General features: G+C 39.1%; 2 protein-coding genes across 2 annotated transcripts; one reads left to right on the forward strand and one right to left on the reverse strand.

The window, feature by feature from the left end:
- Positions 1–273: 273 nt before the first annotated feature.
- On the forward strand, positions 274–4,431 carry cdkn2aipnl.S (CDKN2A interacting protein N-terminal like S homeolog). Its single transcript, NM_001094103.1, has 3 exons — positions 274–515; positions 2,209–2,308; positions 3,673–4,431. Exons 1-3 carry the CDS (start codon positions 343–345, stop codon positions 3,682–3,684), a joined length of 285 nt encoding a protein of 94 aa, NP_001087572.1. The 5' UTR covers positions 274–342; the 3' UTR covers positions 3,685–4,431.
- A 7,511-nt stretch (positions 4,432–11,942) lies between these two features.
- On the reverse strand, positions 11,943–23,321 carry ube2b.S (ubiquitin conjugating enzyme E2 B S homeolog). The gene is made up of 6 exons (NM_001091851.1): positions 23,207–23,321; positions 18,204–18,284; positions 16,905–16,930; positions 16,342–16,431; positions 14,659–14,747; positions 11,943–12,417 (listed from the first exon to the last, which is right to left on the reverse strand). Exons 1-6 carry the CDS (start codon positions 23,248–23,250, stop codon positions 12,289–12,291), a joined length of 459 nt encoding a protein of 152 aa, NP_001085320.1. The 5' UTR covers positions 23,251–23,321; the 3' UTR covers positions 11,943–12,288.
- Positions 23,322–23,363: the final 42 nt, after the last annotated feature.

The raw sequence follows: 23,363 nt of genomic DNA on the forward strand, positions 1-23,363 counted from the left end.
GAAGAACAATTGAAACGTTGCTTACAATCGATGACATACTAAGAGTTAACTTATAGTTGACCCACCCCTTTAAATTTAATTCTACAATGGCAACAAACCAGAGCACGTGGTGAGCGATTTTATTGCGCCACCTAATGATGACATCACTTGTTTGTCGCCCTCGCATACGTCATTGAGGCGCGTCAGCCAACAGCAAGTAAATAAAGTCCTCCACGAACCACGACTCGAGAGCGGGCCCTAAAAAAATACCATAGACGGAAACGGAAGTGGGGGGTTCATATTTTCTGGCCGGACACAGGAAGTCGGCATGCGTTTGCACAGAAGCTGATTTCCGTACACAATATGGCGGCTGAGTTTGTCAGGAAATTTCAAAGCTTTTCAGAGAGCGATAAGCAATGGCGAGCGAGAGAAGAATTTATTATTCGGAACCTGAATCGTTTCGAGGATGAGAGCGAGATAGATCAGCTGCTGGCGTTATCTATGGTCTGGGCTAACCACGTGTTCATGGGCTGCCGGTAATGTTGTGTTAGCAGCTTATTTCTTCTACTGGCTCCACTATCGCTGAGCTTTCTACCAACGTGTACATTGTGCTCTGTACTTACCCTGAATAAGAACTAACTGAGTGCTCATGAGCTTCATTCATGCTTTTCTCTTTTAAAGGGAAGTTCACCTTTAATGCAACTTTTAGTAGGTTATATAGAATGGCTAATTCTAAGACACTTTTCTGTTGGCCTACATTTTTATTTTTTATAGTTTTTATATTATTTGCCGCCTTCTGTCTCTTTCCAGCTTTCAAATGGGGGTCACTGACCCCCATCTAAAAAAAACAAATGCTCTGTAAGACTACAAATGTATTATTACTACTTTTTATTACTCCTCTTGCTATTCACGCCTCTCCTATTCATATTCCAGTCTCTTATTCAAACCAGTGTATGGTTACTAGGGGGATTTGGACCCTAGCAACCAGATTTCAGAAATTGCAAACAAGAGAGCTGCAGAATAAAAAGCTAATTAACGCAAAAACCAAAAATAATAATACACGTAAACCAATTGCAAAATTGTCTCACAATAACGAAAAGTTTATTTTTAAAGGTGAACAACCCCTTTATAGGGGTCCTCCAACCAAAAGTATTTTTTTTTTGTTTTTTTGCGAAGTGAAATATAATGTAATTCTAAGCAACTTTCCAATATTTATTGGTAACCGAACATGTAAATGTAATTTCTAAAAAAAAAAAAAAAAAAAAATGCAGAACCGATTTGGCTGTTCAGATTCTCTGCACTCCTGGATATGACTCCTCAAACAATATTGCAAGTCAGCTGATTCAAAGCTTTATAAGAGCGTAATTAAACACTGCTTTCAACTGCCCATACATTTACAAATAAATTGTGAATAGTTTAGGTAATATTGGAAAGTTACTTATAATTTTAATATATATATATATATATATATATATATATATATATATATATATATATAAATAATTTTTTTTTATTATGCAAACAGTTTCATTATTGTGTACTTTCGTATAAAAAACTACTAAAATTGATTTTGGTGTTTGAATGCTGGTACGGGGGCTTATAGAAGAATAATGTTTGTGAAGTAATATGTTGATATACTAATAAAGAGGTGGGGTAGATAGATAGATATATAGATATATATTTTTTGTTTTTTTAAAATGGAGACCGATTTTTTGTTTTTTTAAAATGGAGACCGATGTTTCAGCCTATATATAATATATTGCTTAAGGGCAGCACACCGCCAAACTGCACAGTAAGTAATCTAGGCACACATATATGTATAGTACCCCCTATTGTAAAATATAAGGATATTATAAGTCACCGAGGAGTTCCTGGCATATATGGATTAGGTATAAGGGGGTGGCCATTGGATGCCTATATGGTAAGTAAAACTTTTATTTTATTAAAAAAAAAAAAAAAAAAAAAAAACCTTTTCCATTGTTGCCGGATACTTTCCCACAAAATCCAGCGGCAGAGTACTTGGTGCCAAAGGGAGCATAAGTGACATCACACACAAGTGCATTAGGTAATGATGACGCTTCCTCCTACGTTACTTTATAGGTGCCGATGGTCTTGAAGAGCTCCGGGGCCTAGGGCAGCACAGGGGAGCCTTTTGTGTAATCATGTTGAAAATGAAAAATAATATTTTGTAATTATATTTTTATATATATTTTTTTTTTGTTCCATCAGTTACAGCAATGAACTTTTGGAAAAAGTCTGTGGTATGGCGGAAGGCATTGTAGTGGAAGATGCTCCACATTTTACAACTAGAGATGAAATCATGAAACAGGTACAGAAATGTATTATAGAGCGGTGCTGTAAATGTTTTTCAGTTGCTGTGTTTAGTTATTTGGGTTCTTTTTAAAGAAGATCTGAAGGTATAAAATCATTACGAGGGATGCCCAAATGTTAGGCACCTCCCAGTGATTACTGGATAACTAAACTGATGCTCCTATTTGCTTAAAACTGTAATGGGCAGGTGTATTTCTGCAGAGGCTTATTCACTGTCTCTTCCTTTTCTGTTTTCTTTTCTCCCGGCTCGGTGGGTGTATGTAAAGTATAATGGAAAAACCCGGGTTTTTGTGTCATAAGTTTGGTTAAGTACTGTGCTTGCACCTGCCCAAACTGGAATGAATTAAAGTTGGAATAGATGGCAGTGAGGAGCTTCTACACAAATACCCTGGGGGGCCAGTGCAGTTTTTAGTGAACAGAAGCACCGGCCCCATGTGTCCAATTAGAATCACTGGTAGTATAAAACATTATGCTTGTCCAATAAACCATCCTCTATTAGCCCCTGCAACCACAACCCTTTAACAGTAAAGATCTGTGTCTCCAAAGATGCCCTAGTAGCTCCCCATCTTCTTTTCTGTTGATTCACTGCACATGCTCTGTGCTGCTGTCACTTACTGAGCTTAGGGACCCAGTCACAATATACAGTACACATAGAATAGAAATGTCACAATATAAGGCTGATTCGTAATTAATACAGATAATTACTACATGGCAGCACAGAAACCAGTGCAACTAGCATCAGAATTTAATAATCAGCAAACCTCTAGCATCAGCTTATATTACAAGGGAAGCTCATTTTCTGCTGTATAATTAGTGACGAGCCCTAAGCTTAGCTTCTCAACAGCTGCTCAGAGCCCACTGAGCATGTGAGTGTCACAGACACTTTCCAAGATGGTGACCCCCTGTGACAAGTGTGAAGTCCTGGGTCATTGCTGCTATTGACAAGCTGAAACTTTAGCCTCGTGCAATAAATTCACTATATAAAATATGGCATTTTTAGCCACATTCATTTTTAGGGTTTAGTTCTCCTTTAAATTAACCCAATAGTCTGGTTTTGCTTCCAATAAGGATTAATTATATCTTCGTTCAAGTAAAAGCTACCGTTTTATTACAGAAAAAAAGGAATTTAAAAAAAAAAGTTTTTTTTTGATTAAATGGAGTCTATGGGAGACGTAATTCAGAGCTTTCTGGATAAGGATCCCATACCTATACTTTAAAGCCTAATGGTTTGGCCTATTATATAGGTGCATAAGTTTGTATTTCTCCTTCAGTTAAAGTGGTTTGAATTGGTTCTTTAAAAATAAAGCTGCATTTCTAACCACAGCCTTCATAAGTTATCTGTAACTCTTCTTTCTTTTCCAGCGGAATCAGTAGCCGACGACATGAACTACTCCTTTGGCTTCCGGCGTCTGCCAGTTGAAGACTGTACTGAACAGCCACACAGATTTCCCGCTTCAATCAAATCGACTCGTCTGCTTGATTCGGGCACAAACCAACTTCAGCCGCCAAGCATTTTAACTTTTTTAAAATAACATTTTAATCACCGGCAAAAATTAAAAAAAAAAATTTTGTTTTATGAGAAGACTGTTCGTTAGTTAGGCCCATAATTGTGCATCCTGAGCATGCAGCACTGCTGTCAATCTTCCAGTACAATGTACCAACATCCGCATCACAATGGGATGCACCGAATCCACTATTTTGGATTTGGCCAAACCCCTGAATCCTTCAAAAAAAATACCAAATGAATCCTAATTTGCATATGCAAATTTGGGGTGGGAAGGGGAAAACATTTTTTACTTCCTAGTTTTATGACAAAAAGTCCAGTGATTTCCCTCCCTGCCCTAATTTGCATATGCAAATTAAGCATCTGATTTGGTTCGGACATGCAGAAGGATCTGGCCGATGAATCTGAATCCTGCTGAAAAAGGCTTTATCCTGGATTCAGTGCATCACTATATCACATGGAGGGGTCAATAAACCAATAGGGCAAGGAGCACATCAACATGGCAATGTAGTCCTTGTCGGGACAATATCATACCAAATGTCTGGACGATTTTTGCCGAGATGTTGATCAAGCAGGTCCTATATATTGGCCAATAAACTTCCAAGTTGGTCTGGCAATCAGTGTGATGTTTTATTAAATCTTTGATTTGTTGCTGTGGGTTACAACCCTTACTACAGAGGTGCAAATTTGTAGAGTATTTATTAGGGATGCACCGAATCCACTATTTTGGTTTCGGCCGAATCCTTTGCAAAAGAGTTGGCCAAATACCAAACTTAATCCTGATTTGCATATGCAAATTAGGGGTGGGAAGGGGAAAACATTTTTTACTTGTTTTGTGACAAAAAGTGACTTTCTTTCCCCGTCCTAATTTGCATATGCAAATTAGTCTTCTGATTCGGTTGGGCCGATGAATCCAAATCCTGCTGAAAAGGCCGAATCCTGGATTCGGTGCATCCCTATATCACATGGAGGGGCCAATAAACCTATACGGCAAGGAACACATCAACATGGCAATGCAGTCCTTGTCAGGACAATATCATACCAAATGTCTGCACGATTTTGGCAGAGATGTCAATCAAGCAGGTCCTATATATTGGCCAATAAACTGCCAAGCTGGTCTGGCAATCAGTCTGATGTTTTATTAAATGTAGAAAGTAATCCAGCAGCACACTGATTTTTGATGCAATAAGTGATATTATTTATTCAGCCCATATACATACAAGAAAAGGGCAACGTTTCGGACCCCACTGGGTCCTTTGACAAAGGACCCAGTGGGGTCCGAAACGTTGCCCTTTTCTTGTATGTATATGGGCTGAATAAATAATATCACTTATTGCATCAAAAATCAGTGTGCTGCTGGATTACTTTCTACATTGTATGCTGGACCCTGTGGGCAGGAAAGGGTCAACCAGAGCAAGCACCTGACACCCTGCATAGGGTTATCGTGAAGGGTCGAGCACTCCGAATTTTGCAAATACTGATGTTTTATTAAAGGGAAAGTCAAGTCTAAAATAGAGTAAGGCTAAGAAATGCTGTATTTTGTATACTAAACATAAACTTGCTGCACCACAAACCTAATCAAACAAATGATTTATGCTTTCAAAGTTGGCCACAAGTTGTCACCATCTTGTAACTTTGTTAAAAATCTTTGGAAGATCAAGACTGTGCACATGCTCAGTGTGGTCTGGGGTGCTTAGGGATTGTCAGAAATTATCAAAACAGGGAAACAAACAAAGCTGCTTGAGTTCTGCATGGCTGGGAAGTAAGGCGGGGCTCCCCCTGCTGTTCATAAGTATGATTGTTTCCCTGCAGAGCAGTTCGGGAACGTCTGACAATTCCTATCCACAGCAGTAAATGAAGGGAGAATTTCACTGCATAAGTCAGGTTTCTTATAAAAACGGTGCACATTTTTTGATTTAAAGGAGAAGGAAACCCCCAGGGCGCTAAACCCCTCCCCCCCTCCCCTGTGCTGCCCCCCCCTCCCTCCTCCCCCCTGGCCTACCTGTCCCCCTGGGCAAATGCCCCTAACTTTTTACTCATCCCTCTGCGCAGGTCCTGTCCACGGAGTACGCAGTCGCCATCTTCTCCCACGCGCGTCTTCTTCCTGCTCTGATCGGCGTTTTCTGGCGCATGCGCAGTAGGAACAGGTACCGGTACGGCTCTACTGCGCATGCGCCGAATGTCACGAAGTGAAATCGGAAAACTTCGTGACATTCGGCGCATGCGCAGTAGAGCCGTACCGGTACCTGTTCCTACTGCGCATGCGCCAGAAAACGCCGATCAGAGCAGGAAGAAGACGCGCGTGGGAGAAGATGGCGACTGCGTACTCCGTGGACAGGACCTGCGCAGAGGGGTGAGTAAAAAGTTAGGGGCATTTGCCCAGGGGGACAGGTAGGCCAGGGGGGAGGAGGGAGGGGGGGCAGCACAGGGGAGGGGGGAGGGGTTTAGCGCCCTGGGGGTTTCCTTCTCCTTTAAGTATTGTAGATAGGCTTCTTTTTCATTAAAGAAAGTAAAAATGAGATTTAATTTTTTTGCCTTTACATGCCCTTTAAATCACTGATTTGTTGCTATGGGTTACAACCCATATTACAGAGGTGCAAATTTGTAGAGTATTTATTAGGGATGCACAAAATCCACTATTTTGGATTTGGCCGATACCCTGAATAATGCGAAAGATTGTCAGAATCCAAATTTGCATATGCAAATTAGGCTTCTGATTTGGTTCGGACATGCAGAGGGATCTGGCCGATCAATCTGAATCCTGCTGAAAAAGGCTTTATCCTGGATTCAGTGCATCCCTATATCACATGGAGGGGCCAATAAACCCATAGGGCAAGGAGCACATCAACATGGCAATGCAGTCCTTGTCGGGACAATATCATACCAAATGTCTGGACGATTTTTGCTGAGATGTTGATCAATGCTGGCAAGAGGCCATAAAAATTAAATTTGAAGAACCACACATTAATACTATGTTTTCTAATGATTGGTCTCTTTATTTCGATCAAATAGACTCTAAATATAAAACTAATATTCAAGAGCTATTATTGATTTAACTATCCTAATGTCTGGGCAACATAATTAACTCAGTGTTTTTTTTTTTTTGTGTTTCTGTAACTCCACCATGCGAGGTATAGGTTTGTTTTAGTTATGTGTTGCTTTTGTTAGTTTAAACAGTAGATCTGGTAACTAAACATTATTATATACGTCATATGTACTCTTATTTGAGGCAAGTATAATCCTCATGTTTTCACAATTGTATTATTCCTTTGTAGTAGAAACAGCACGTTAAATGCATTCAAATAGTTTAATCATACTCAATTTACGCTGTGTAAAAGTATTTCTGTATATTTTTGAAAACCCAATAAAAATGTTGAAAAAGAGATGTTGATCAAGCAGGTCCTATATATTGGCCAATAAACTGCCAAGTTGGTCTGGCAATCAGTGTGTTGTTTTATTAAATCTTTGATTTGTTGTGTGGGTTACAACCCTTACTACAGAGGTGCAAATTTGTAGAGTATTTATTAGGGATTCACCGAATCCTCTATTTTGGTTTCGGCCGAATCCTTCGCAAAAGAGTCGGCCAAATACCAAACCGAATCCTGATTTGCATATGCAAATTAGGGGTAATATAATATGCAAATTAGGCTTCTGATTCGGTTGGGCCGATGAAACCGAATCCTGCTGAAAAAGGCGAATCCTGGATTTGGTGCATCCCTATATCACATGTAGGGGCCAATAAACCCATAGGGGAAGGAGCACATCAACATGGCAATGCAAGCCTCGTTGGACAATATCAAACTGAATGTCTGGACGATTTTGGCTGAAATGTCAATCAAGCAGGTCCTATATATTGGGCAATAAACTGCCAAGCTGGTTTGGCAATCAGTCTGATGTTTAATTAAAGGGAAAGTAAAGTCTAAAATAGAATAAGGCTAGAAATGTTGTATTTTGTATACTAAACATAAACATGAACTTACTGTACCACAAGCCTAATCAAACAAATGATTTATGCTTTCAAAGTTGGTCACAGGGGGCTGTCATCTTGTAACTTTGCTAAAAATCTTTGGAAGATCAAGACTGTGCACATGCTCAGTGTGATCTGGGCTGCTTAGAGATCGTCAGAAATTATCAAAACAGGGAAACAAACAAAGCTGCTTGAGTTCTGCATGGCTGGGAAGTAAGGCGGGGCTCCCCCTGCTGTTCATAAGTATGATTGTTTCCCTGCAGAGCAGTTCGGGAACGTCTGACAATTCCTATCCACAGCAGTAAATGAAGGGAGAATTTCACTGCATAAGTCAGGTTTCTTATAAAAACGGTGCACATTTTTTGATTTAAGTATTGTAGATAGGCTTCTTCTTCATTAAAGAAAGTAAAAATGAGATTTAATTTTTTTGCCTTTACATGCCTTTGTTGCTATGGGTTACTTAATTTTTCAGGATTCATTGAGATCTGGCATAGTGCAGAGAGACTGGCGAATTGCTAATGTGGTGCCTCTATTCAAAAAAGGATCCTGTTCTCAGCCTCAAAACTATAGGCCAGTTAGTCTGACGTCAGTATTAGGAAAGCTTTTCGAAGGGCTAATAAAGGATAAGATACTGGACTTCATAGCAAATCATAATACTATGAGTTTGTGCCAGCATGGTTTTATGCGTAATAGATCTTGCCAGACTAACTTAATTTCTTTTTACGAGAATGTAAGTAGAGACCTAGATTCTGGGATGGCAGTGGATGTGATTTACTTAGACTTTGCTAAAGCATTTGATACAGTGCCACACAAAAGGTTACTGGTTAAATTAAGGAATGTTGGCCTGGAACATAGTATTTGTACCTGGATAGAGAACTGGCTAAAAGATAGACTACAAAGAGTGGTGGTAAATGGAACATTTTCTAATTGGACCAGTGTTGTTAGTGGAGTACTGCAGGGCTCTGTACTAGGTCCCTTGCTTTTCAACTTGTTTATTAATGACCTGGAGGTGGGCATTGAAAGTACTGTTTCTATTTTTGCAGATGATACTAAATTGTGCAGAACTATAGGTTCCATGCAGGATGCTGCCACTTTGCAAAGTGATCTGTCTAAACTGGAAAACTGGGCAGCAAACTGAAAAATGAGGTTCAATGTTGATAAATGCAGGTTATGCACTTTGGCAAAAATAATATAAATGCAAGTTATACACTAAATGGCAATGTGTTGGGAGTTTCCTTAAATGAAAAGGATCTAGGGGTCTTTGTAGATAACACGTTGTCTAATTCTGGGCAGTGTCATTCTGTGGCTACTAAAGCAAATAAAGTTCTGTCTTGCATAAAAAAGGACATTAACTCAAGGGATGAAAACATAATTATGCCTCTTTATAGGTCCCTGGTAAGGTCTCATCTGGAGTATGCAGTTCAGTTTTGGACTCCAGTCCTTAAGAGGGATATAAATGAGCTGGAGAGAGTGCAGAGACGTGCAACTAAATTGGTTAGAGGGACAGAAGACTTAAATTATGAGGGGAGACTGTCAAGGTTGGGGTTGTTTTCTCTGGAAAAAAGGCGCTTGCGAGGGGACATGATTACACTTTACAAGTACATTAGAGGACATTATAGACAAATGGCAGGGGACCTTTTTACCCATAAAGTGGATCACCGTACCAGAGGCCACCCCTTTAGACTAGAAGAAAAGAACTTTCATTTGAAGCAACGTAGAGGGTTCTTCACAGTCAGGACAGTGAGGTTGTGGAATGCACTGCCGGGTGATGTTGTGATGGCTGATTCAGTTAATGCCTTTAAGAATGGCTTGGATGATTTTTTCGACAGACATATCAAAGGCTATTGTGATACTAAACTCTATAGTTAGTATAGGTATGGGTATATAGAATTTAAATTAAAAGTAGGGAGGGGTGTGTGTATGGATGCTGGGTTTTCATTTGGAGGGGTTGAACTTGATGGACTTTGTCTTTTTTCAACCCAATTTAACTATGTAACTATGTAACCCATATTACAGAGGTGCAAATTTGTAGAGTATTTATTAGGGATGCACCAAATCCACTATTTTGGATTATATACCCTGAATAATGCGAAAGATTGTCCGAATCCAAATTTGCAAATGCAAATTAGGGGTGGGAAGGGGGAACCCTTTTTTTTTACTTCCTTGTTTTGTGACAAAGTCATGCGATTTATACCTTCCGGCCCCTAATTTGCATATGCAAATTGATTCCGGTTCGGAGTGGCAGAAGGATTCTGCCAATCCGAATCCTGCTGAAAAAGGCCAAATCCCGGATTTGGAGCATCCCTAGTATTTATAAATAGGCACCACCACATTATATTTTTTTCTCATTATTTCCCTTTAGTTCTCTCTTAGGGCAATTAATGTAACACAGTGTGCATTTCAGCCTGGCATAATTGATTTAGCCAAAAAGCACCCTTAATTACTTTAGTTGATGGCAGGAGGGCCGCTGTCTGTTCCAGTAGGGTGTGAGGTGCTAAATAACTATACACAAGCCGCATACATGGTTATATGTTTGAAATCATTTGGCTCAAAGCTAAAAAGATTTGTCCTCTATTATAATTTTCTGCACTGAAAAAATCGTTTCAGGTAACGGTTGCCTTCCTGGCAATTAGAACGTTTGGCTGCTGCCATGTAACAGATGTTAGCTGTGCTTGGCAGAAGTGTGAAAGGGGACTTTGTGTCGAGAGCAAGTATTTGCCAGCATCAGATAAATATTCCACTTCAGCTCACAGTACTGCAGGATAAGATACTCTCCCTGCTCCCTGACAGTACAGTTAGACTATATAAACAGGCAGACAGGATCTACTGTATGGGGGAGCTCCATTAAAGGGGATGTAAAGTCAAAAAAAATTTAATTCCTTCCTAACATTGTCTAAAAACAAAGCTATCTTCAATATACTTCCATTAAAAAAATCTTCCCTCCTCCGAGTTCTGTAGTGTCAGGGAAAGTGTGTGGGGGTCAGCTTTAGGAACGAAAAGATAAGTATCTCTTATCACAGGGGTGTCCAAACTTTTTGCAACGAGGGCCATATTTGGAGGGGCCGACCGTTCAGCCTGACATTTATTCTGAAGTAGCTAGCTTCCGACCAGGATCATTCACTCCTGGAGATGGACACGTACACAGCGTTTAGGAATGGAGAAGTGGAGTCTGTTTGGACTTATGCTCCGTGCCTCATTTAAACAAGGAATCGCATAGCAGTAATATTTGGGCACATTAGTGAAATGATCTGCCACTTAGTCTATACTGCTGCCTGTGTGCTGAAGGTGTTAGTAATAGACAAGTACTGGCACGTAGTGACGCCCAGGCCCAGATTTGTGGCGAGGCTCGCGCCGGTTTTTGCGGGTGCCCGACCCGCTGCAGGACTCTATCACACACCCAGTCTATGACATCATTGCCCAACTATTCCTCTTCTGTCCAACTGCCCTTGCTCATTTATTTACTCCCTCCTGCCCCACCCCCTCCAGGGATATCAGAGATTGGGGTTCCCGCAAGTGTATAATAACTCACTGTGTTGGAAGATTCTAAAAAACCCTATGGGCCAGATTTATTAAGGGTCGAATTAATTCAAATTTTTATTGTCAAAACTGTCAAATTCAACTAGGGAATTATCCAAACTCGATTAGTTTATCAAAAAATTCAAATTCGACTTGTGATTTATCAAACTCTGGCCCTTTAAGAATTCGACTATTCACCACCTAAAACCTGCCGAATTACTGTATAAATCAATGGGAGAAGTCCAGTGACCAATTTGGAGATGTTTGTAGCCTTCCTGACATGCGAGTTTTTTCCGAAGAAAAAAACTCAAATCGAGTTTAGTCTAATTCGATTTGGGTGGGTAAAATTCCTCCGATTTTTTTGTAAATTTTTTTTTTTATTAAATAACCCCCCAGTCGAATTTCGAATATATTTGAATTTAAGAGAATTCACATGAATTTCGAATTTGACCCTTGATAAATGTGCCTCTATTGTATGTCCAGTAGTGCAAAACCACTTGTTAGACTTAAAGTATAGAATCAAAATATGGAACAAGATGGCTAATACTTAACTTATGAGCTATTCATTGAATAGTTTACTTTAAAATAGTATTTAAAAAAAAAAAAAAAACTAGTTTTGCTGCAAAAAAAACAAGAAACATTCCATTTTGTGGGGGATGGGGAGAAAAAGTTACAGATTTACAAAATGTGTATATTTTTTTTCCATGAAATCTTCACAGCAACATTATACATTGAGGGGGGGGAATACAAATAGGTTATATTACAAATATAGCAATAACTTATTTGATATCATGCATACCATGCAATAAAAATTACATTAGTAGAGAAAGCGAAATTTTCCAAACAAGGTGAGGGGGGAAATAAGATTTTGTCTTTTTTAAGGACAACGCTCTATGTAAATCCTTAAAACTAGTGCGATGATCTACGGGTGCCTCCTTGTTTGTCTTTTATGGATTTTTAAATCAGACAAAAAAAAAAGAACAGTGATCTGTTAGGAATCATTCCAACTTTGCTCAACGATCGCAGAGACCCTTTTCTCGTACTCTCGCTTGTTTTCTTGATAAAGTTGTGCCGCTTGGCTGTTGGCTGGGCTATTTGGGTTGGGTTCATCCAGAAGAGACTGCGAGAATGAAAAAAAATGCACATCGCATTTACATTAACATGTTGCCTTTAAAAGTAGAAATCAGTATTAGTTCGGAAAAAACTAGTTCATGGTCTGATAAAAACACGTAAATAAGAGAAGGCCATGGTATAAGTACAGATTCATTATCCAGAAACCGTTATCCAGAAAGCTTCAAATTACAGAAAGGCCGTCTCCCGTAGACTCCGTTTTATCTAAATTTTAAAAAAATGATTTCCTTTTTCTGTGTAATAATAAAACAGTAGCTTGTACTTGATCCCAACTAAGATATAACTAATCCTTATTGGAAGCAAAACCAGCCTATTGGGTTTAACGTTTACATGATTTTCTAGTAGGCGGATAGATTTGCTATCCGGAAAGCCCCAAGCATTCTGGATAACGGGTCCCATACCTGTACAAAATTACAAGCACAGTTGTGCAAATACTTTTTGTTCTAATGGTTAACCTCTGACCCTTGAACTGTTAATAATAATTCATAACTTTTAGGTCTACATAAAACCTTCCCAAGTGCTAGAGATCCATTGATCTTCATTTTTTTATAATTTATCAAAATGATCCTGCCTTTATTCATATGGGGGTCACAAACTGGCATCCAAACAAAATTCCTCTGTAAAACTGCCATGCTGTGGTTACTTTTTATTATTCTTATAAATCCTTAAATCTCTAGTTCACAACAATGAATCTGCAAACTGAAAAGCTGCCATAAAAAATAAACAAAAATGAATACCAATTGCAAATCGTCTTAATATCATTGCCTACATTAAGCAAACAAAAATGTAAAGGTGAGCTACAGCTTTAAATGTTTGGTTTATCTTTGAACTTTGTAATGTTATATAGACTGTCCATTTCCTAGCAAATTTGCAATCAGTCTTCATTATTTATATGTTATAGTTTGAGTTATTTGCCTTGCTCTTGTGCCTTTCCAGCTTTCAAATGGGGGTCACAGGCCCCATCTAAAAAACAAATGTTCTGTAAGTCTACACATTTATCATCGTTATTACTTTTAATTACTCATCTTTCTAATCAGGCCCTCTCCTATTTATATTCCAGTCTCATTCAAATCAATGCATGGTTGCTAGGGTAATGTGGACCCTAGCAACCAGATCGCTCAAACTGGAGAGCTGCAGAATAAAAAGGTAAATAACTCAAAAAGCACAAATAATAAAAAATGAAAACCAATTGCAAATTGTATCAAAATATCACTCTCTTACCCCATACTAAAATTAGTCAAAGGACTGTTGTTCTTAAACACCTAAAAAAACCTTCGATCAAAAATGTGAGGCTAAGCAAGGTATGGGATTTATTTTATAGAAACCAGTTATCCAGAAAGCTCTGAGATAGAGAGATATATATATATATATATATATATATATATATATATATATATATATATATATATATATATATATATATATATATATATATATATATATATATATATATATATATATATATATATATATATATATCTATATCAATCCCATAGCTCCCATTTTAAGCAAATAATTTACATTTTTACATATCATTTCCTTTCTATCTGGAATAGGAGGATCTACAAGTGTCATTGAAAAGGCGTTCACTGAGGGTGGTAGAAAGTTAAAGGGGAACTCCACAAAAACCTAGCTTTTTGAAAAGTAAACATAATTTCAAGCAACTTTTCAATACACATCAATTAAAAAAACTATGCAGACTTTTCATGATTTTTAATGGTTTGGAACGGTTTCCTAAGCCTAGCCCCCTGCTCTCCTGCTGATCTGTTCGACTACTTTGCTGAGCTGGCTGACTACTGTTACTTTATATCAGCAGCCATCTGTCCTTAGCCAGCATCCTCCAAACACCCCAATTCCCTGGAACGGAACATCATAGTGAAATGCATTGTGGGTTATGTAGTTCCTGCATGCTGCCTGTAAGCTGTGGGGAAGTTGTTACAATTTGTAACACCATTGTTTTAGTCCCTCCTTCTCTACCAGGATTTCAAATGATGCAGAAAGAGAAGAACAGCTGGAATTCAGCACAGAAAATGGCATTTATTCACACTTTTTGAAGAAACAGGTAACTGATGGGTATATTAGGGGTTTCTGTGTTATGTGGGTCTCTATTATTTTGAGGGGAATTCCTGGTTCCAAACCAAAATTTGATATCTGAGATTTCAGTGTATAATGTTGCGTGTGTTGCCAATCCATTCCTAAACTTAGCACTTAAAACGCTCATGGCACCTACCTGAATTGAAGTTAATATTGACGATACATCATATGTTGGACTCCAGCGATTCTGAAGGATATCTAAACATATGCTGCCATCAGCATAAACTGTAAGCAAGAGGGAAAATCATTCTCAGCAAATGTAATGTTATAGTACAGTGAAACAAAAGAAATAAATCCAACGCTAGGTATTCAACCGCTCCTCCTTGTAGCACAGGCTCAATGCACCGATCCTCAAAGGGTTTACCTGTGAGCGAAATATAGATACAGATATCATCATGCAGATTAGCTGCGTTGAAGCACTTTACTGCCGACTACCACACAAAATGTTTCCGGCCCCTTAGTGCCCCATTCAAGTATATACACCTGAAAAAAGCACTAAGGGCCCCAAAATATGTTGTAGTCAGCAATAAAATTCTTCAAAGCAGTAAATCTGCATGATGGTGCTCTCCTCTGTATCTATACTGCATCAATCTCTGTGCAATGGAGGCAGAGAAATAAACATACATTAGAAACTGACAGATTGTGTCCTGAAAATCTACCCATTAACATATGAATCATTTCTCTTCCCACGTTTTCTATTGTAATAGTTGCAAAGATTGTTTGTCGTAAAGGGTGGATGTCTGTACATTTGGTACTTAGAGTAGGGTTCTTAGTGGGGTGCTACAGGTTAAATGTGTTCATTAATGACTGTAAGTAATGTACCCGTGTTTGCCGATCACACTACACTATGCAAGCCAATTAATTTGATTTATGTTGTGTCATCCTGGCTTGAGAATCTGGACAAACTGGCAATTTGGGTGGCTATGTGGCACATTAGATTATTTAAGTGAATTGAAGCGGAGAAAGTCTGAAGATTGACTAAGTTGATAAAGGGAATGAAAGGTCTCCGTTATGAAGAAAGGCTGTCCAAGTTGGGGTTAACACTAGAAAAGAGCCATATAATAAACTTTGCAATGCTTTACCATACATTTTCGATTTGAAGAAAGGAAGTTCTATCGTATGAAATTAAGGAAGGCAGAAAATACAGGGACTAGTTCAATTGCCATGATGGCATCAGGAAGATGTTTTTCTCCTTCATTTCATAGAGTCAAAAAGGTTCTTGGTAGAGTACCTATTTCAGGCTAAACCAGAAGTTAGTTTTGGCTGCGAGCAGTGTAACTTCTTCTGCGTCATTTATTTCTGTAAGACCGGGCGAGTGACGGACTGCAGCAGCACACTGGTCAGCAATAAATCAAAAAACTAACAAAGATCCTTCCTAAATCCCAGCATGCATTCCTTCACCTATCCCCTGCTTTTACAGAAATAAGTTATGCTGAAGAAGTTACACTGCCCGCAGCCAAAACAAACTTCCGGTTTAGAAGGCTGGCAAGGAGGAGATGTCGCCTTTTGGGAAAGACAGAGTACATCTGGAAGCTGTGTTTTATAATGGTATTTTTTTAAGCATTAATCATAGTATCATTTCTGAGAGATGGATCTGCAGGTGGAAAAGGGTAGATTGGATTTTGAACTTAAAAAAATAGTGTTACTGGTCCTTTAATCACAAAAACATGTCTACTCTATTTAGTCTTGAATTGTAGTCAAATCTCCAGATGCTGTAGCCGACTAGCGCTTAAGGGGTGTTTCTAATGCACTCCTTAGAGAATATATTTGTAATGCCCATCCAATCCACCCTATAAGTGGAAAAGGTTCAAATACTTACCATTTGGGTGAAACATTTTTGATACAAATCTAACAGTTGGAGGTTTATTCGGATACTCTTCTGAAAATTCTATGACGAGTTTAAATGTACCTGCCCAAAAAAATAAAAAGGGTTACCACTGTCCCAAAATAAATCAGGCTCTACAATGTAGATTTGTCAATCTTTTAAGACAAAATGTAAGTAAATAGAAGTTTAACTGTTCTCCTTTAAACCTGGAGGCTAGTATGCAGATTAAGTTTAAATCACATCTTGTGTTTTAGCTGGTGCTGCCCTTTTCAAGTACTGTGGTGGCCAAAACACCCTAACCCAACTGCAACCACTGTTATTCATTTAAAAGATAAACTTTTTGCAAGAAAAGATTGTTCTGCAAGTTTTATGTTCCTAAATGATCTCCATCATAATAATGCAACAACTGCCATAGGTCACCGACGTGCTGGATGTGTTATGAAACTTGTAGGATCCTGTAGCTATATTTTCCATCTAAGGATGAATATTTCTACATAAAGTATGATATCCAGTTTAAATTCCTTAATATCTGTACCAAAGATAAGAGGAAGACTTACCATCTTCAAACGGAGTCCCTTCAGGCCTGAAGGAGAGAAATAGGATTTAGAAATGTTGTATTAGGGGAGGGAGAGGGAAGATGAACAAATAACAGTAACGAGAACAAGTAACATGATGGGTTTATAAAAATACTAGTTCAAAGCAAATATTTTCTGCTAATTCAAGTTGTCAGCAATGCCAGCTAATGGGGGAACAAACCAGCAACGGCTGGTTACCCATTTGACAGCCATGAAAAAGAGGAGATTTGTCACCGGGCGACTAATCTACCTGAATCCGTGTGTCTCTGCTCTAACTGAATGTGTTGCAGTGGGACCTGGATTTTACTATTGAGTGTTGTTCTACCAGGCAGCTGTTATCTTGTGTTAGGGAGCTGCTGCTATCTGGTTACCCATTATTCTGTTAGGCTGCTGGGAGAGAGGGATGATATCACTCCAACTTGCAGTACAGCAGTAAAGAGTGACTGACGTTTATTAGAGCACAAGTCACGACTAGGGGCAGCTGGGAAACTGACAATATGTCATGCACCATATCAGATTTCAAAATTAAATATAAAAAAAAAAAATCTGTTTGCTCTTTTGAGAAATGGATTTAATCCCATGACAGTATCCCTTTAAGGAGACACTTTTCCAAGAGCAGAACACTAAGCAGGAAGGTGCCAGCCTATGAAAAATCTAACCATATGTAATGGCAGGACCGTCATAAGGGTATTACCTTGACATGGTATGACGGCAATTTTATCATAAATTGTAACTATAAAACTGTTTTTTGAAAATGTATGCACATAATAAATTATAAATAGGAAATGTGCATTTATCAATACCCTCTTTGTTGGTCTGTTGTAACCCCCAGACCCTCAGTGCTCATGTAACCAGCACTTGCATCTGGGCCAATGCTGTGCTCTGTAAATTACACAAAATCTAAAAATCCAGCACCCCCTGTACTTACCACCTGCCATATTAGGTACTGGCATAGTTAGGAGACGTTTCTAAATCAATTTATGGTACATTTGCACATATTGTAAAATATATCCTTTTTTTTTTATTGAAAAATGTCAGTCATTTGCAGGACCAAGCACTCATGCATTCTAACAGGAAAATGTCAAAAGAAGTTGGGTAATAAAGAAGACTTTGAGGTGATATTAAAATGTATTGTAAATATCACTAAGAAAGTCTCAGAAGTCAACTAACAATTTGGAATGGAGCAAATAGATGCAGAGAATTATTTGTTACTGCCGTAAGTCAAAATCCGAGTTACTAATGTAGAACATGCAATATATTTGGTAAAACAAAAACCCTTACCCAAATATAACTGCATTCCACACCATTATATTGTTTTCTGAAGGTGCACCGCTGACTCCAACTGGCGGATCTTCCTGCAACCTGCAGAAAGAAGGAAGAAAAAGATTAAGTTTAAAGGAGAACTACCATTAAAATAATAAAAAGATCTCATAGTAATAAAAAAATATTACAGTTAATGGTTTGACAACTTAATATTTTGTAAAGGCTAGAGCTACAAGAAAGTACAGGCATAGGATCCATTATCCTGAAACCCAATACCCCAAACTAACCTCCAATAATTTCCCATAGATTCCATTTTTATCTAAACAATACAATTAATAAACAATTCCATTTTTTTTCTTTGTAATAATAAAGCAGTACTGTACCTTGTCTAGTAGACTTAAGGTCTGGCAATCCAAATTAAAAAAAGATCCCCTTATCTGTAAATCCCCAGGTCCCAAGCTTTCCGGATAATAGATCCTATACCTGTACACAAATATCTGATACCAGAAATTAACTGGATGAAACTACACATAGTAAATCAAAATATGTGCTGTAATTTGCATTTTCCATTAAGTGAGTTAATTGAATCAAATCGTCATTATCAAATCAAATGCAGGAATTTTAACCCACACAGGGGTTCAGGGAACAGAAAGCAGGTATAACGTCTGGCCTTAAAACTGGGGATGCACCGAATCCACTACTTTGGATTTGGCCGAACCCCCCCCCCCGAATTCTTCGCGAAAGATTCGGCCGAATACCCAACTGAATCCGAATCCTACTTTGCATATGCAAATTTTGGGTGGGGAAGGGAAAACTATTTTTTACTTCCATGCTTTGTGACAAAAAGTCACACGATTTCCCTCCCCAAATAGGATTTGGATTCAGTTCGGCCGGGCAGAAGGATTCGGGCGAATCCGAATCCTGGAAAAAGTCAGAATCCCGAACCGAATCCTGGATTAGGTGCATCCTTACTTAAAGGGATATTGTCATGGGAAAACATGAGTTAATAGTGCTACTCCGGCAGACTTCTGCACTGCAATCCAATTCTCAAAAGATTTTTTTATATTCAATTTTGAAATCTGCCATGGGGCTAGAAATATTGTCAGTTTCCAGCTGCCCCCAGTCATGTGTCTTGTGCCTGCACTTTAGGATGGAACTACTTTCTGGCAGGTTGTTATTTCTCCTACTTAATGTAACTGGATCAGTCTCAGTGGGACCTGTATTTTACTATTGAGTATATCTACCAGGCAGCTGTTATCTTGTGTTAGGGAGCTGCTATCTGGTTACCTTCCCAGTGTTCTGTAGTTAGGTTGCTGGGGGGAAGCTTGCAGTACAGCAGTAAAGAGTGACTGAAGTTTATCAGAGCACAAATCACATGACTGGGAGCAGCTGGGAAACTGTCAATATGTCTAGCCCCATGTCAGACTTCAAAATTGAATATAAAAAAAATCTGTTTGCTCTTTAGAGAAATGGATTTTAGTGCAGAATTCTGCTGGAGCAGCACTATTAACTGATGCGTTTTGAAAAAAACATGTTTTTTCCATGACAGTATCCCTTTAAAACGCTTTGGATGTTACTGATCACACACAAACTGCAATCAGGATACAAAGATAAGAGCCGTCACTGCATTAAGTGCTGCAAATGCTGCCCTAACAATACATTAATAGAACAAAACAAGGGTTAAAATAATAAAGAAATGAATACAAAGTACAGTGGCATTCAAAATGAAGTTCTTAATATCAAAGAACCAAGCAGACGGAGGTCCCTGCCCTACAGGGTTACAATTTAAGTGAGGTAAACGTGTAAATCACCTCCGCACTTTGGTTGACAGCAAATCATGAATGGCTTTTTCAACACTTTTGTTTACATAAATAGTAGGGATTCGGCCTTTTTCAGCAGGATTTGGAGGAATCCTTCTGTCCGGCCGAACCGAATCCTAATTTGCATATGCAAATTAGGGGTGGGGAGGGAAGTCGCATGACTTTTTGTCACAAAACAAGGAAGTAAAATAAGTTTTTTCCCTTCCCATCCCTAATTTGCATTTGCCAAAATAGTGGATTCGGTGCATCCCTAATAAATAGGACAACAAGGTTGGCTCTTGACATTCTTGCTTTATGATACAGGTATGGGATCCATTATCCGGAAACCCATTATCCAGAAAGTTCTAAATTACAGAAAGGCCATCTCCCATAAACTCCATTTTATCCAAATAATCCAATTTTTTTTAAAATAATTTCCTTTTTCCCTGTAATTATAAAACAGTAGCTTGTACTTGATCCCAACTAAGATGTAATTAATCCATATTGGATGCAAAACCGGTCTATTGGGTTTAGCATTCTTGATAACGGGTCCCATAGCTGTACAATGTACTACTATAATACACAAAAGCCATGAATATCCTGTAAATTATATCCTTATAAACGGTGAGTAGTGATGTAATCAGTTATAAACGGTGAGTAGTGATGTAATTTCTGTCACATGACTCACTGAAACTTGTGTATTATAATAAATAAAGTACCCCCAATTGTAAAATATGAGGATATTAGAAGTTACCTCGGAGTTCCATGACCTGTAGGTCATGAAACTCCTCGGTAACTTATAATATCCTTATATTTTACAAGAGGGGGTACTTTATTCACTATATACTGCACAAAAGGAAAACCAATACAAAGATTACTGCCTGAAGACAATATTTATCTGTTTGCAACTATATCCAAAATGACCAGGTGCGGTGCTCTGAGTCCGTGGTCCAAATAATGCAACAATGCAAGCTAAAAAATACAATGAAACACCTAAAAAGCCATTCATAAAATAATAAACAAACATATCAGTGGGGAGCAGATATAAACACTGCACGATTTTGCACGTTTAACCAATGACAACCAATGACATTTTTCCGGTTTTTTTTCAACCTGCAGTTGGCTTTAGAAAAAAAAAAACAAAAAAAAAAAAAAAAACTAACCACTGATTATTGATCAAGATAACACTAGTCACAATGCAGAATAAAAATAGATTTTTATGGCAAAAAAAAATAAATAATATAATATGCAATAAAGCAAAAATTCAACTCTGGAAAAATGTATGTATAAGAGCTGGAAGGCAAATTCAGGACTGGATCCCAACAGCATAAGCGATCGATCAGCAAGGGGTGTTGGGAGGGGGGGGGGCTACACCAAGGTCTGGACTGGCAATCTGTCTGTTCTGACAAATGCCATAGGGGCTGCTGTAAGATGATGTCATGTAATTATGATGCCGGGTTATTGAATCACTTATATGCAACTGAATTTATGTCCAGTTTTCACAATATCTTAATGGGACAGTTTTGAATGGATAGTCCTTTGACAAACGGAGATGTCCAGTTGAAACCCACACGGCTGGACACACTATTCTGCCCCATGAGTAAGACCAATCCTTTAACTACAGGTATGGGATCTATTATACAGAAATTAGTTATCCAGAAAGCTGTGAAATACAACAATGCTCATTTAGAAAAACTATTTCTTATTTTTGATTGACTTGTTTCTGTAATAAGAAATAAACTGCACTTAATAATAACGAAGCCATGTCAAGGTAAGTATCTTGGTATTTAATTGCTTTTCATGTATTGGCCAGATTATTGTTCAGGTTTCACAAAGCTGAAAACCGAACAGAAAGTTGAGACCCGAACAAGCCTTAAGCTGGCCATAGACGCAAAGATCCGATCGTACGAATCCACGATTTGTATGATTTTCAGGCCATGTGTCCCGACATTTGTCGTGCTGTCGATCGGACAGGTAAGAAAGTTTCTGTCGGCTGCGGGTAATATCTCTGCGTGTATTGCCGATCTGATGATTTTCAGTGGGGCAGTGACTGTCTCCAGCTTTTGTCGGACATAACTTTCGTACGATTGCTGTCATGGGCAGAACATCGTCTGATCTGTTCTTTTACTACTTTATTTGATCAGAATGGTTAGTCGCAGGTAGGGAGATGGGGGAAGTCCGATCGTTGGTCCGATATGAAGGTAAATCTGCACATCTATGGCCAGCTTTAGGGTCAGGCCACACGCTCAGATTCGGGGAGATTAGTCGCCCAGCGAAAAATCTCCTCTTCTTCAGGGCGACTAATCTCCCCGAACTGCCACCCGCCGCCTAGAATGTAAATCGCTGGCGGGATGGCAATCGAAACGCTTCGTTTTTTTGTTTTCTAAAGACATCTGAAATTTTCTCAAGAGGCAACTTTGGAAAACGAAGCACTTAGAGTGCCATCCCTAAAACGATTTACATTCTATCCGGCGGGAGGCAGTTCAGGGAGATTAGTCGCCCCCGAAGGAGAGGAGATTTGTCGCCGGACGACTAATCTCCCCGAAACGGAGCGTGTGCCCTGACCCTTTGGTGAAGCACAGTTTGCCAACTGCCAGCAATCCTATCCGCCACATTCCTGTCAGTTCATGCCTTTGCCTGAGAGAATAGGAGTCCGGCAAAGGGTCACGCCAACAACATCCATTTCTGAAGCCTAAGGTTTATTCCGTCCGGGACCCCGAGCTCGAATTACCCCAGTCAACATGACTGATATTTATTTCTGGACATGAGGGCAAAACAATACAGATAAGCACATGGCAGCATGAGGTGCAGCTGCAGGGAATATAAACACACTGCCCACCACACAAAACTACATACATCAACAAATAAAACCCTAGCATGGGTAGAAATGTATATTTTGGTGCCAACTGCTGCAACCTGATGCTGAACAGAGAACTTTCACACTGTCCTCCATGTTTATTTATCACAAAAGAGGAAGTGAGGCAGCCTGGCCTAGTCCAAATAACAAGTTATGTAGGGGGGTTATGGTGCTCATCAGCTCCCCCCAACATTCACTTGTGCGTGCGTCAGAGGAGGCTTCAGGTAATCGGCTACAAAACTACAACTTCCGGCATGCCAAGCGGCCAGCAAGGGAGAGTCCCACAACAGCAGAAGCGCCGCAGGTTGCTTGTAACTCGCAGTGGAGCAGACGAGGGAAGGAGGCTGTTTAATAGCCATACTCACCTCTTAAAGTCCCTCATCAGCCTCCTCCTGGCCGGGGTGGACATTGCCCCTGATTAGAAGCTTACGGAGGGGGAAAGGGAGGAAACCCAAACCCGACAGCCGCCACCGCTAACTCAGCAACCCTGGCACAAACAAGCAGCAATGACGTCGCTCAGCG

The sequence above is a fragment of the Xenopus laevis genome, chromosome 3S (genome assembly GCF_017654675.1).
Source record: "Xenopus laevis strain J_2021 chromosome 3S, Xenopus_laevis_v10.1, whole genome shotgun sequence".
NCBI lineage: Eukaryota > Metazoa > Chordata > Amphibia > Anura > Pipidae > Xenopus > Xenopus laevis.